General features: G+C 34.1%; 1 protein-coding gene across 5 annotated transcripts in view; it reads right to left on the bottom strand.

Annotated features, from left to right (window-relative positions):
• Positions 1-5,179: 5,179 nt before the first annotated feature.
• Positions 5,180-14,225, bottom strand: part of LOC134535542 (constitutive coactivator of PPAR-gamma-like protein 1 homolog) — a 233,913-nt gene continuing 224,867 nt past the window's right edge. For all 5 annotated transcript variants that reach the window (XM_063374693.1, XM_063374692.1, XM_063374695.1 and 2 more), the window contains 2 exons: positions 9,951-10,060; positions 5,180-9,385 (listed from right to left, as the gene is read on the bottom strand). In XM_063374693.1, coding sequence (XP_063230763.1) covers positions 9,214-9,385; positions 9,951-10,060 — 282 coding nt within the window. In that variant the 3' untranslated portion in view covers positions 5,180-9,213. The remainder of the gene's footprint in view (positions 9,386-9,950; positions 10,061-14,225) is intronic.

Genomic DNA, 14,225 nt, shown 5'->3' on the forward strand with positions numbered 1-14,225 from the left:
TGTTCAGCATTCCAACAAATTTTTGCAAATTGCCACCATTGCTAATTTTTCACAAGCGTGGGAAGAAAAACGTAAACAAACACTACTGCTTGAAAACACTCTGGCAGGTGTGAACAGTACTAAAATTTCTATATATGCTGCGGCTGTAAGAGATTCCCCCCCCCCCCCCTGGGTATACTTAAATGAAGTAGTCACTGCTGTCAAGTGTGCTTTTCTGAACACTTGAAAATGAAAAACCAAGTCAGTCAACTACTCAACACAAAACAGAGATGACCAAACCAGTCAAATTGTTTTCATTCCCAGTATTAGCTCGCAACTGGTTTTGCTGTTTATTATTTCGTAGATTACTTCACAGATTATGTCCAGTTTTCCAAAGTTCGGAAATGAAGAAAATAACAGCGGTATCAACTTGTCTTGATCACAGTGAAAAGGAGTTAAAATGTATTATATCTCAGGCAACATTTGTAAAGAAGCATGCTAAAGAAATGGGAATGTGTTGACTTTTTTCGAATGATTTAGTTTCCAACTGCCCATCATCTTCGGCTGAAAGCTGAATACACCGGACATGGCATGGGGAATTAGAGGAAAAGTTTCTGCCATTAACAGACAGCCGTGCTAAGGTATCTGCCTTGGAAAAAAAATTTGTGTAAAAAAAGCAGTGTTCAGCGAGACTTAAATTTAGGCCAGAGCAAATATCAGTTTTTTAGTTTGAATCAAATTATTCACGAATAATATTGGAATATAAATAGTAAAAATAAAAAAATTGAAATCTACGAAAAAAAAAAAAAAAAATTACATCATGAAATAACTTCTGGACAATTAGACAAATTATACTAAAGATAAAGTTTGGTTAAGCCAGCTACAATAATTGTAAGGAAAATGTTTAAGACATTTAAATTATGAAATAATTGTTTTATTAATTACGCTGTTAACTCAACCAACCTTCCATTTTAGTTCCTATTTGCCTTATTTTCTACAACCTGCATATTGATCCAGAAAATTTTTGCAAATTGTAAAATACTGTAAAATCCATTGAAATCTATTTAATGAAAAATGTCAATTTTTTTAAATTCTGTATTACCAAATTGTGATTGAATGATTTCATATTTACATATTTAAACCAGTTATTCAGTTTTCATTGCTAACAGCCGCCAGGTAAATTGTATTTTAGTTCAGCAATATTATATGTAAATTTAATAAATTTTTCATTTTTGAGCAGCATCATACTGATACAGTGAAACCTCGTTAATATTATCCCGCTTATTACAAACGACTCGTTAATATACCTATTACTATTTCCCCGTGAAATATGCCCATTAAACACAATGAAGATTTGTTTGGTTAATACGAAATTCTCGTTATTATGTATAGCGAACAATAACAATTCCCTTCCGTATAAACAATTAGTCATGTTTACCGTTTAATACGAACCAAAGATTAGCACAAAGATACGGCCCCGCCTGAGTGTCCGAAGTGTGTTTTTAACTCTTATGTTTTCAAAATCACTCGTTCGTGTGTTCGATATGTTCAGAAATCACTCGCGTTTGTACAATATTCAATATATCAAACTTCATGTGGGATTGTATTTACGTTCGATTTTGTACTTCCTTTGTATACATGAATCTGTGCCGGACCAATAAAATCAAAATATATATGTATTACGCCTAACCCGTTTAATATTTGTGTACGTTGTAATGAAAGTTTAAGTGAATTATCTCGTAAGAATTTTAATTAAACTTTAGAATTTGTACGTACACACATAAAAATGGAGGCAAAACGTAAACGCAAAGAAATTGCATTGAAGACTAAAATTAAGATAATAAATTCAGTTCGTCAGGGTGAAAAAAAAAAAAAGAACTTTCTGAAGAGTTTGGTATATCAAAATCAACCTTAAGTACAATTCTAAAGCAAGCAGATAAAATAGAAGAAGCAGTCAGGAAAGGTAGTAATCAAACTAAGAAAAGGATGCGCGTCTGTAAACATTCCGAATTAGAGGCCAAACTGCTGGAGTTGTTTCATCAGACGTGCACTGCGATTCAGAATTGATGATTTCCACTGCAGCAACGGATGGCTTCAACGCTTCAAAGATAGGCATAATTTGGCCACAAAAACCATTTGTGGCGAATCTGCAGCTGTCGACCAAACAGCAACTAGTGACTGGCTTCAGTCAATACAGACCATCGTAAGTAAATTTGCACCACATGATGTGTTTAATATGGATGAAACAGGGCTTTTTTACAATCTGTTGCCCAATAAAACTCTAACCGTAAAAGGTGAAAACTGCCATGGCGGTAAACACAGTAAAGTTCGTCTTACAGTTTTACTATGTTGTAATCAAGATGGCAGTACTAAACTTCGACCCTTGGTTATTGGCAAGTCTGCCAAGCCAAGATGTTTCAAAGATGTTGCAGCAAAAAACTTGCCAGTAGATTACGAGGCAAACAGTAAGGCTTGGGTCACCACAAAAATTTTCCAGTTGTGGTTGTTAAAATTGGACAGGAAAATGGCGACTCTAAATCGCAAAATTTTGTTATTGTTGGACAACTGTGCTGCACATACTGCTCATGGTATGAAGTTGGAAAACATTACCTTACTCTTCTTGCTACCAAATACAACAAGTGTGACACAACCACTCGACCAAGGTATAATACAGTGCTTCAAAAGAAACTACAGACAGCGCTTGGTGAAATACCTTATCAGGCAGTGTGAAAAAGGAAAGACTGAGCTTCCTACATGGTCAGTTTTGGATGCTATCCGCAGTATAGCCATGTCGTGGGACAGCATCAGCCAAAAGACAATTGTGCATTGCTTTGCAAACAAAAAGTGGTTTTGGCCAGCAAACTGTTTAAGAACCTGACTGTGATCAACCTTTAGAGGATTGGCAAGAGTTAAAAGAACATGTGCAAGTTGATAATGACTTCAATGAGTTTGTTCATATTGATGACAGTGTGTACACCAGTGCAAGATTAACTGCAGAAGATCTTGTTGGTTCACGAGTATTACAGGAAACACCAAGGGCTGACGCTGTACAGTCACTTTGTGAGGGTGGTACAAGTCAGGATAATGATGGTGATGACGACAATGGTGAGGTAGTGCATAAACTTCCAAGCAAAAGTGACACAATCAGTGCTTTGCGTACACTGGAAAATGTACTTGCTGCAAGTGATGTGCCAATTGACTTGATTGCAGGATTTGAGAAGATATGTTCTGCTGTAAATGATATTTACAGAGATAAGTGTGTCCAGAAAAAAATTAATAATTTTTTTAAACCTATGTAAATATATCTTGCATACTTTGCATAAGAATTGCTATACACTCAACAATTAACTGTACGGTAAATGTTAATCATTTTTGTCAAAACTTTGGAAACATATTAAATAAGAATACATACATACGTATATGTATACTAATTTATCAGTCTGTTATAGTGTATTTTATTAAAACTATTAAAATTGCTTCTAAGTGTTTTTTGTTAGTGTGCATGTCAATATCTGGCTTCTATTACAATAATAATATTCCACATTTTTAGTGCTCTGACATGTAGGAATTCAATATTTCTTATAGAGTTCTTATTCTACCTATTGGCTCAAGAACCTCATTAATATGAACCTCGTTATTACAAACTGAAATATTTTACTCCCCTTCAGATTTGTATTAGTAATGAGGTTTCACTGTATACAAAAAGTAAGCTGCTACTGTATCACATGGTGTTAGATTGATTGTGACTATCGATTTATGTCATAAAACACTGAAGATTACTTCTTTTAATGCCAATCTCAATGGAGTGTTCTTGCGTGTTTTGTGATGATGTAATCCATGGTTGTTGACAAATAAACACCCCCCCCCCCCCCCCACTACTGGTGCGTGACGAAATGAACACACATGATTTTCCTGTTACTCTTTAGCGTGACAGGAGGGGAGGGTGGGGTGGGGTGGAACTCTGAATACGTGTCGCATGTTTAAAACACTGCTTATTGTTCATGTTTATGAAGTCCCATTAAGACACCAAAAAACGGTTTTATATTGCAGCAATGACTTAACCTCAACAGTAACAAACTCACGAGGTATGCTATGTTTAACATTCGTTAGGAAACGAATATTCGTTATTTCTAAGTGTTAGTATTCGAGGTTGAATCAAATACAAATATTTTATTATTCGTTTTCAAAAATTTGAATATTTACTCATGCCTACTTAAATTTTCTAAATTGGGGAAAGGATGCAAGTAGGGAACACTTCCAATTCCAAAATGTTGCACAAGCCTTCAACCCCAAAATGATTATGTACAACTAATATGAGAAAGAAGCAAGATTAAGAAAAAAGAGCTTAAGAGGGTTTTCAGAAATACGTATTCTTAATCAATATTTTCAGGGGTTAGAAGGAAATCAAAGCTTTGGCAGAAAATGCCATTAAACTGAAAAAAGTGGATGCTGAGCAAATCTTGCATGCTGTTTATGCAGTGTGTTTGTGAAAATATGTCAAGTTGTTTCTGTACCAACAATTTTCACAGCAAACAACTAATTCCATTATATATGTATAATAATGTGACATGACAAAACTCAAAGTTATTGCTGAACTTTTCACAGAACTTTCATTTCAGCCTGGTAACTGTCACTAATTTTTTTTAATTTTAAAATCCCATAGTGAAACTTTGTAAGAAAGTATTTTATATAGTAAGCTCTACGAAACCTTAAGTTAATGTAATTTTATTAGAATTATTTGAACGGAATTTTTTTACACAAAATAATTTTTGTGGTAATTACACAGAAGTATGTTTACAGTTCCACAGATTACATTCGCAAAATGAGGAGAAAAATTTTATTTTACTTTTTGAACCATATACGTCTGGTATTGTATTTTGTTTTATAATAAGCAGTATTATTTATGTTTTGAATACTTTAATGGAAATGCTAGTTCAAGAAAAAAGTTTAGCTGTTATGTAGGGGCTAGAAATTTAGCATATCTAATTATTTCACCAATGTAAATACACAATGGTACGTACAAGCATAAAAAAGTGGGTTAACAGATAGACTGATAATCTGAGCAAAATTGTGCAGATTTCAATGACCACCCCATGTAAACCCTTGGTTTCTCGAAATGCCTTCCAGGACTTGTGCTGGTGTAGTAAATGTTTACTTCCAATCCTAAATGTACATTGTTATGACAAAATAAAATAGACAGTTTGAGATTTCAATGACTACTTTATTCCAAACAATTCTTCCACGACCAAAGTTTATGCCAGTTCACATAGCTAATTCTACAATCAAATTCAAGAAACCTCCATTGTAATTTTATTGATTTTTAAACCTTATAAGACATAAACTTGGAATACCAATATATTATGTTCCATCAAGTTACAGAGAAAGTTATACACTGCTTTTAATGTTAATAAAAAAGCAAATGGAGATTTAAATTATGAAATTTCAAAAATTTGACATGTATATCAAGTAGTTTATTTATTCTATCAATTGCCACACGTTTATTCAAAACAAAAGAATGACATAACCAGGCATGCAATACAATTAAATTTTTCACACAAGGAAACCTGAAAAAGTTTCATGTTCCAATTTAGTTATTCACAAAAATTATTTCTCCATATGCTTTTAGAAATATTTTCTTAAAATACATACTTACTTAATATTCTTATCATTACATGTTACTGAAATTGCTAAATATAACATTTGAATTCTTCCAGAAACACAACAAAAACTATGAATACCTTTTAAAATGGTGGGTAAGTGCACACCACCAAAATGTTTTCCATGATGCAAAGCTCAGGAAAACTAGGGGAAAAAATTTTAGGGGCCCACAAACATTACCTTCAAAAGTTTCAGTGTTACTAATTTTTTATACATAAATTCTTATACATAGTTACAGAACTAGCATACTGTGCAGCTTACATTATAGTAAAAATCATCCATGACACAGAAAAATCGTGACATTCATTCACGATTCATTCCATTAACTGTGACAAACACAAAAACAATTTTGTTATCAATTTCATTACAAAGCAACAAATACAGTCTGACATGTTGATATCAATATGTAGTAACTAGGTTTATTTTACGGATACACAGCATTATTATTTAACTAACATAATGATCCATTTCTGCATTTGTATACACATTCTAATCAATTATGTAGCGTGGTTCTATCTGAATAACTTCTAAAATACAAAATCAAAACACAGCATTCAATGCAATGTCAAATATAAATAAGCTTATCACCTAAAATCACTTGCCAAACAAATAAAGTCAGAAAAACAAAGATATAAATTCAGAAAAAAACTAAAAACATAAACATTAGTAAAAAAACATTCCATGCCATTATATACAAACAAGAGATGTAAGAACTAAACACATTGCCCAAAAACAAAGTGAAATTTAAAGACTCCCATCCAATAAATTTACTTTACGACAAGCAAATCGTTTCATCGAACTCCACTCCACTTTCTATAAGCACTTAGATATTTATAAATGTGAAGGATTACATATGAATATATAATGAATATGGTATTGTTCACATTAAAAATTAAAAGCTACAGAATAGTTGAATTTTTACACTTTAATTTATTTACTTGAAAAAAACACAATAAAACACTGAAAAATTAACATTTCTTTCTTAGTTATATTACACCTTATCACTGGGCAGTCATAACGCCACAAATGAAAATTCACGGATCTTAATTGGCTGTTGCGATAATTCTAAGGAACGGCACGTCTGAATATAATAAGCAGTGACAATGTTTGAGAAAGTAAATGCTGTTGTACATTTTAAGAAGCACAAATACTCTTGGCAAAATAAAGATGTAAATATTAAAGGTTATCAACTTTTCTATAATCACAACTCCATTTTCTGGACATACACAATCTAATTCATACTCAACACTACAAAAAGCCATAAAGTTTACATTTATACTTAACACCTAGGTGCAAAGAAACCATTTAAAAATTACAATGTTTAACTGCTGTTACATATGAATAGCAATAAATTACATTTTTATTAATAAAATTGCCAAACTACTATTAATTGTTACAATAGAAAAAGTTTTACTGTAATTAACAGCATCAAAACAACCTTAAATAGCAAAACAATAAGTTTGCATAAAAATTTTCATTAAATCTTACTCTTCCCTGAACTTATTAGGAAGAAATTCTCATAGTTTTTATCATGAGCTCAACCATATGAGAAAAAAAAAAGTATATATTCGCTTCCCTTAAACCTAAGTGCAGAAAAACTGTTATGTCTTATTTAATACGATACAGCTGTCATGAACTATTTACCAAAATATTACATTAGTAGTGGGCCCCTCACAAGAAAAAATATTTATCTCAAAGATTTCTCTGGTTTGCATGAATGTGATAAAACACACATACAGCATTTCATCAATGCATACGCAAGAGAATTTTTAAGAAAATTCTCTACATAAATTTTAGTGCTCAATAGGTTTTCACGATGTTCGCTTGAAAGAGTGCGGCCTTGCATTGGCGCACTTCACTCAGTGTAGTACAGGATAAACTGCACTTCAATGCACTATTCTCCACTGTGCATGGAAATGTAATTGAAATTCAAGAAAGAATACTTATGAGAAAGCTCTTTCAGCCATGAAATTTTTTTGCTTCAAATGACAAATTCAGTTTTTTTATATTCCTTAGTGTATTTCAATTTTTAACACACTTTTTTTAAATATACATTTAATGCCTTTCCATTATTGTGGCAATTGTAACATTGATCGGTCAGGAAAACTGCTTACTGGTAGTGTTAACGTGTTTTCCATATTCAAGGTAAAGATGTGTAATGAGTCAGACTTATCGAAGAATAAATGAATTACACCTCAACATAGTTCTGCATCATCTCTTTGTAAGTAAATATGACTAATATTGTGAAATCTAATGGATCACCTGCCCATAAGACAATTTGCCGGGTTTGAAATTACTACTAAAATTCACGTCCAACACGAACATGCCTCAGTAGTTGGCTGGAAAAACTGACGAATGGCTCAAATGAGGTTATGGAGGTGTGAATAATGAATGCTATTTCCTCAATTGGCTTAACTAGATATTCCAAAGTTTATATGTGCTTAAGAGTCTATTTTCAGAGAGAACATTAAAAAATGTCTGGTTTCTCATTAAAAATGCACAAAACTTATTGAGATTTTATATGATCAGTCTTCAAATGTTCAATAACTTACTACTTCATGCAGCAAAAATTATCTCGCTGCTTAAAGTTTTCTGGTCATTTAAATATGAAATAGCACAACACGTGATCCACGTATTGTGACAAGCCTGTTTTCAAGCAAAACATTTAGTCACAAATCCAAAACTGATTAAAAAACGGTACGAGAAATATTTCCACATTCTTTGCTGTACCAAAGACACAAAATTCAGCACCCAAACCATATCCGTAGTCTATCAAAAACAAATCCCACAAGATTATTATGCACAGTTATAAAAAGCTTCTCTAAATTTCATAATGAATAAGACTACAGTTCCAACACTTAAAAAATTGAGACGTCAAAGTCAAGTATAAAGATAATAGAAAAATGCTGAAAGGAAAAAAATCCTTTAATCCCTAATTGGGTTAAAACAATAAATGTTAAATTAACTTTGTTGCTTGTTACTGTGCATAATAACCCTGTCAACCCTATTGCTCCAATTACTTGGAATTTATCTCACATTTTTAATAAGTTACTTCATAGTAAATACTATGTAATCTTCGTAACAACGTAACAAACATAGAAAAATAGTTTTCTTCATAGTTTCTTCTACTCAAGTGTTGAAGTCTTTCATAAATAGAATCATTTTGTACGTAACAACGGTCTTTATCTTCGAAATGTATTATCAGACTCTAGCTGCAAATATCTGTCTACTGCAATAAAAAAATCAATCCACTTCATATTAAAATGCTATCGTAGCTTTCTTCGCAGCTCGTCACACACACACAGTCTCTTGCTGCAGACATAACTTTGCAGGGAAAATTGTAGCACAGCACTTCACATTACAGGTTGCCACAGCACCAATGCGTACGTCATGCTTCGCCAGTGTAAGCAATACTGAACGACGACAAACAAAAAAATCCTTACTGACATGTCTTGCACAACACCTGTCATAAGTTATAAACTAAAAAAAGGGAAGGGAAAAATGCTAAAAAAAAAATGAAATACTCTCACAAAGATGATTTCAGATGAGTTATAAACTAGGCGGCGTGGGCTACGCCTACTTGCCGGCCAGCAGCACCGGCACGGCCGCGGGGGAAGTCTCGGCGGGGGGCACCGTCGCCAGGGCGTCCTCGAACTGGTCTGGGGAGGAGGCGGGCGGCTTCTTGGGGGCCTGCTCCTCCCCGCAGCCCCCCTCGCTCTGGCCCAGGATCTCCGCCACCGTCAAGGTGCTGCACCGCACACAAACAAACACTGCTGCGTGGCCACACGCTCTCTGGCTGGCTCTAGCCTCACGACACGCGGCAGGCGTAGCTTAGACGGCATGATGCTTTCCATTCATTGCCCAGATATTTTTATTGAACAATTTATAATTACTCGTGACATATATCATAAAAATCAACACAGGCTAGTTATTTAAGCATTAGTCAACCACAATAGTGCAATATTAATTTTTTTATTACCCAAAATTGAATTTTTTACATATGGGTTGCAGTACATTTTATTAAACAAAAAATTGGCATCAAATCTGTGACCCATACACAGGTAAATAAGGTATGTTTATGTTACTACAATATGAATTATTGACATTTATTTAGGAATGCTAATCACTTCCAGAAAATATATGATCTTGGCTTCTCAAGGGCATCGCTCCCCTTGGATAATAGTGTCTACTGTATAAAATATTAAATAATTCATTGTGAATACAGTATACAATGCAGGTAACAATAAATGTCAGAATACACTGTTCAAGTAATATCTTTGTCATTACAGAAAAAAAAAAAAAAAAAAACATACCTGACAGAATCTTCACCTTCAATGGTTAGACCTCTTCCCTTTCCCTTTTCGATGGGTTCACGTTGAATGATTTTTTTGCTCCCAGCTGCATTTTTCTTCTTGTTTTGATTCTGAAACCAAAATAAAAAACCTCAGAAACCATTCTTCATATTAATTTTTAAAAAATTTTAACAACCAGAAAAAACTGATAAAAAATAAAACTAATTAAAAAACTTGCAACGTAGCAAATTCAGAATACTATTAAATATAAGGTTTTTTTTTAAACTCATCAGGCCACATTTGTAGTGCTGCATAACTTACTACTAATTGTTTTTACGTTTAAGAGATGCAACATTTCAGGTAAGTTTTTTAATGTAGTGTTTCTTAACATCAATGGTCACTCATGAATGTGACGTGATGATAATGTGATGTGATGATATGAGCCATGATATATTACTCCTCCTTTTTCACCACATGCATTCCACTCATATTCAATTCCACCTCATCACATCTCAGACCTCGTTCAGAGTGGACAAAATAAAATACTTATCCCACGGAACATTCCATCTATGGCAACCAAACCTAAGGCCAGAAAAATGCTTGGATTAAAGAAGCATAACTGGACAAGTTTTAGGCAAAAATAAATATATATTTTTTATTTTAAAAATTATTTTTGATAACTAAAACTTATTTTCGTTACATTTAGTAAATCCGTGCTTGTAAAAAGGTTATAGATGTTGTTACATGACAACTAAACACTAATAGAAAGGCATTTTACTTCACACTGTTGAGTTGCGGAAATCATTCAGTTACTCCGAACGAGTCTTAGCCTTTATTACCAAATTTGTGTTCTTGATATTTACGTTCTCATGCAGTTATCACAACATTAATACAATGTAATACTTTCCCTTAAATTACATTGTGGACATTACTATCTTCCTGCTATTTGCATCATGTATAAAATAGTTTTTTTTTATAAAACTGTTCTTGCACAATACAATTTCCTACGAAATAGTCAAATGTTTTGGTCCAGTCATTTTCTAAGATGTACATGCACATTATTTTTTTTTTCCATGCAAGTTTCCCAAAAACTTATTTCTCTTATAAAACAGTGTTTTTTTTTTAAATGTTGAAATTAGGAAATTACTAGGGGTGTGCGGCATCCCGACGCTTCGGGAAAAAAGTCGGGAAAATAGGCTTCCCGAAATGCGGGGCGGGAATTTTATTACTCCCGAATTTTTCGGGAAATTGTTTAAAAATTTACAAATGTTTACTAATCATGTGAAAATGTTTTCTATCAATTCAAACTGTTTTTACAACAATACTTTTTATGGATTCGTACATTTTTGAAGGGTTTCCGTACTATTTAAACGCAAAACATCTTTTAAACGTATGCCGATCGTTGTGACAGCTGTGGTGTGCAGTGAATAATGATAATCGTTTACAAATATCTAATTGGAATATAAAAAACGTACATGGAGTACCTTAAATATTGTATGCGTTCATAAATATATTTCTTCAAAGGGTACAAATTTGCAAGATACGTGAATAGTCAGTTATATAACGTTATTGCAGTCATCATCGAATACTTAACCTAAAACCACTGTGTTTCCTTAGACACAAACAAAATACATGCGCAATCCAACCTTTTCACCAAAGATATAAGAAATACTAGACTTGCGTTACATAATGAAGCGTAACCGTTCTCATTACTTGATAGCAGTGGCGATGTAGAGAACTGTATTGGCACTTTGAAAAATATGAAATCACGTAGTTTTACACCACTGCTCACGAGTATCTAAACATCTATGATTTTGCTTTAGGAGAAAAAAATAGTTGCTTACTGTTTAGTTTGGCGGGCTTTGTCGGCTGACGTTACAGGCTTGTGCAAAGTATCTGTTCCTATTTTCGATGCCGTTGTATATTAAAACAAACAAGCATCCTACAAATAATGGAGGTCGCAACCGATCAGCCTGTTACTTATAAACCTAAAGGTGTTTGGAAGTATTTTGAACGTCTGACAGACAGTAAATCCCTGGCAAAGTGTGTCTCGTGTGGAAAATTCTTGAGATGCGAGCATGGTAGCACGTCTGGATTACTAAGCCATCTCAATATACATCCCTCTATAAAAAAAGAATTTGAGGATGCTAAAAAATATGAAGTCGCCGCTGAAAAAAGGGCAAGTGAAGCAGACAAAAGAAATAGCAGCAAAAAACAACTAACTTTGCAAGAAACTTTTAAATGGCCATCTTCTCATATTTGAATTAAAAATTTGCCCCCCCCCCCCCCCCCCCCCCCCCCTTTTAATTTTTCCCGATCCCGTCCCGTTTCCCACGGGAATAATTTATTTTTTCCAAAAAATTTCCCGCAGTACAAAAACCTATTCCCGCACACCCCTAGAAATTACCATTTGCTAATTTAATTAACAGAAATATAAGATTGTCTAATGCGTAAATTCTTTTTTAGACTCTTTTTCAAATATCTGTTCCAACGCTGCTATGTAGCGCAAATGCATATGAAAATGTAACCAGTGCTGGTTGGCATTATGTTTTGTTGAGTTGATGCGTGTATAGTGTGCGAGCACGTAGTCAAATAGATATTGATATTTTGTTGATTATATATGGTGAGTACACACTGCCTCGTGCTGACTAAACTATATTTGGTGGTTAGTGTTTATCACGACGACAGCTATAAGTATATTGGGTCATGTTTTTCTAATCAATTTATTTCAAGTTGATTCAAAATATATTTTTGTTTGTTATTCTTATTTACTAGTAATATGGCGCAACAAAGTGAGATTAAACGTAAAATTAGAACACGTTTTATATGTAAATTCTTATTAGGAAACTCAAGTCACCCATATGATTTTTTAATAATTTAATAATAAATTTAAACTTACTTTTTGTGATGTATTTTGGGTACGGCTAAAGCACTAATGGTAATGATACATTAGTAGGCTAGTATACACCTAACAGAGAGATTTCTAAGTAGGAAACTAGCACGAGATCAGAATCCTGATGAAACTGAAGTAAGCGCGTTCTCGCTTGTGCGAGTGGACAGCAGTACTGCAAAAAGTGAAAACGCAGCAGTGACTTCTCGAACGAGACCAGCCAGAGACCAGCGAGTTTGTCCCTTCGAGAGCCAGCGAGATTCACAATATCGAATAACAAGGCCAGTATTCAAGTCCTCTTCCTCCCACAGTGTCGATGGGGAGAATTAACTCATTTAGCTGATGCTTGGTGGACATTGGTATTTATCCAAGTGGTGTGCCCAGCGACAGGCACCAATACCGTGAACCGTGAGTACCTAGATTATTTGAAAGTTTATGTTTAGTAACAGAACTAGTGTAAACTGTAATGAGCAAGTTGTTTTAGAATCAGTAAATCTCGCACTAAGACATCTTTGTCTGTCAAATTAAGTAAAATTTCCTCGTATGAAAGTTGCACAAGTTGCACAGTTTTGGTCCCACTGATAAGATTAAGATTTTGAGTGCTGTGTGTAGGCAGTAAACATGACATGCCCAAGATCGCAGGACAAACCACCATGTAACAGCAATTGGTTTTCAAGTAGCTGTCTGGCAGTGTGGTATTATAAGGGGAAAATACAGTGATTATAATGACAGGAAAAGAAATATGAATTTGTCCGCAGTGTAAATTTTCTTTTAAAGGCATTTTCAAACGGTGTAATCTATTTTTGCCTCTGTGTAGCATGTATAAAAATGTAGCCACCAATAGTTGGCATCATTCATGTTTGGTTATATTGAAAACAAGTTTTGATATACTTTCGTATGTTCTACTCTTTAATTTAACGTTCTTTCCACGCAATATTCTGTTTTATGAAAAATTTAATTCAACCAAAATGTTTTTCTCGCACAAAAGCTACACCCCTGCTTTTCTACCTTGTTTTACCATAACAATTATTTCTTATGGGATTACGACTGTGGCTCCAACTTCACAGACGTAACCCTCCTCTCCCCGCTCTAGATGTACAAGTGGGCGTGGCAAGGAGGCTCGGCACCAGCGGCTGCTGGTGACGTCATGACTGCGGCCATCTGAGGTCACATTCTAGAAACTAGTGTGGAGTACTGGTGTTATTTTTAAGAATAAAAATCTGAACCGCGGTGACTCCGAACCAAACCCAGGAATACGAATTGGAACAATTTTACAATTTAGTAACGGGTTTTTATTTATTCAATTTTTTTTTTACATGGAACATTGTTTGACACTCCAGCACTCAAGTGCTCTTTTGTCAGGTATTGCAGATCGGTAGGCCAGCATGCCAGCCACTAGACCCGAA

This window comes from Bacillus rossius, chromosome 8 (assembly GCF_032445375.1).
Source record: "Bacillus rossius redtenbacheri isolate Brsri chromosome 8, Brsri_v3, whole genome shotgun sequence".
Classification (NCBI taxonomy): Eukaryota; Metazoa; Arthropoda; class Insecta; order Phasmatodea; family Bacillidae; genus Bacillus; species Bacillus rossius.